Raw genomic sequence first — 1,021 nt, 5'->3', positions numbered from 1 at the left:
ACAGGTTTAGTGTGTCCCCTTTTGGAAATGGTTCCACGAGCCGATGCGTTTCTATTATACATTATGATACGAGCCCTTATGTTTACCGATTGTATTTTGAGTGGAAACGACGAAAGATTTTGAAAGTTTTACTATGTATTTTATTTTTGTTTAATCTAAGAATCAAAAGTATGTATGTAATAAGAGTCAGCGGGTTCGCTCGGCTCCGAATATGGGGTCGGGTTCCCATCACACCCTAGTAGGATCGGGGTGTGACAGGATGTACTTCTCTGACTCGTGGCTGATCGACTCTTCAGCTTCCACTTGAGTTTTTCAGAGTGAGCATGGCGTCCGCTGACCTCGAAGACTCTTCTATTGCTTATGTCTTACTTTTCACTCAAGACATGATTTGAGACATTATGTATTATTATTCGGACCTTAGTATTTAGATTTAGATACTTACTTGTATGACCGGACCGGATGCGGGTGGATTCATTTACTTCCGCACTTATCTATATTATATTATATTGTGAGACTTACATCATTTTACCTCTTCCGCTATTTTATTATAATTATTGATTGTGGACGTTGAGTTAAGGGTTCGCCTACCGAGGTGAAAATGGTAGTTGCTCGCATGACCTAGGCTAAAATGGGTCATGACATTACAAAGCCTAGAAAACAGAACTCATTGAACCCTCTTTTAATTCTTAAACTCTTGGTGAACTAGCATGATAATGGAATCCTAAGGTGATTATGGAAAATGGAATAGCAAACAAGATAGAAGGACTTACCACAAAGATTTTCCCCCAACAATCACCTTGAAATGCTCCCAATAACACTAAAGTCGAAATAATAAAGAATGAGAAACTTAGGGCTTTGAATACTCATTTAATGAATGTATTTGCCCGATGCCCGCTCCTATGACAACGAGATCGATGCGGCGGTCCCGCTTCGATGCTCGCTCAAACCTACACGGTCGGCCTACCATACGCACTAGCCACTGCGCGTATGGCTACCGCTCTTAGCAATGCCGTCGGCCGTA

General features: G+C 41.4%; 1 protein-coding gene across 1 annotated transcript in view; it reads left to right on the top strand.

Annotated features, from left to right (window-relative positions):
- LOC132064415 (clathrin heavy chain 2-like) overlaps positions 1–307 on the top strand; it is a 2,895-nt gene extending 2,588 nt beyond the window's left edge. The window contains exon 4 of the mRNA XM_059457393.1: positions 297–307. Coding sequence (XP_059313376.1) covers positions 297–307 — 11 coding nt within the window. The remainder of the gene's footprint in view (positions 1–296) is intronic.
- The last annotated feature ends 714 nt before the right edge of the window (positions 308–1,021 follow it).

The sequence above is a fragment of the Lycium ferocissimum genome, chromosome 1, assembly GCF_029784015.1.
Source record: "Lycium ferocissimum isolate CSIRO_LF1 chromosome 1, AGI_CSIRO_Lferr_CH_V1, whole genome shotgun sequence".
Taxonomy (NCBI): Eukaryota; Viridiplantae; Streptophyta; class Magnoliopsida; order Solanales; family Solanaceae; genus Lycium; species Lycium ferocissimum.
Note: the sequence above shows the minus strand (reverse complement) of the source record. Positions and strands in the feature narration are given on the sequence as shown.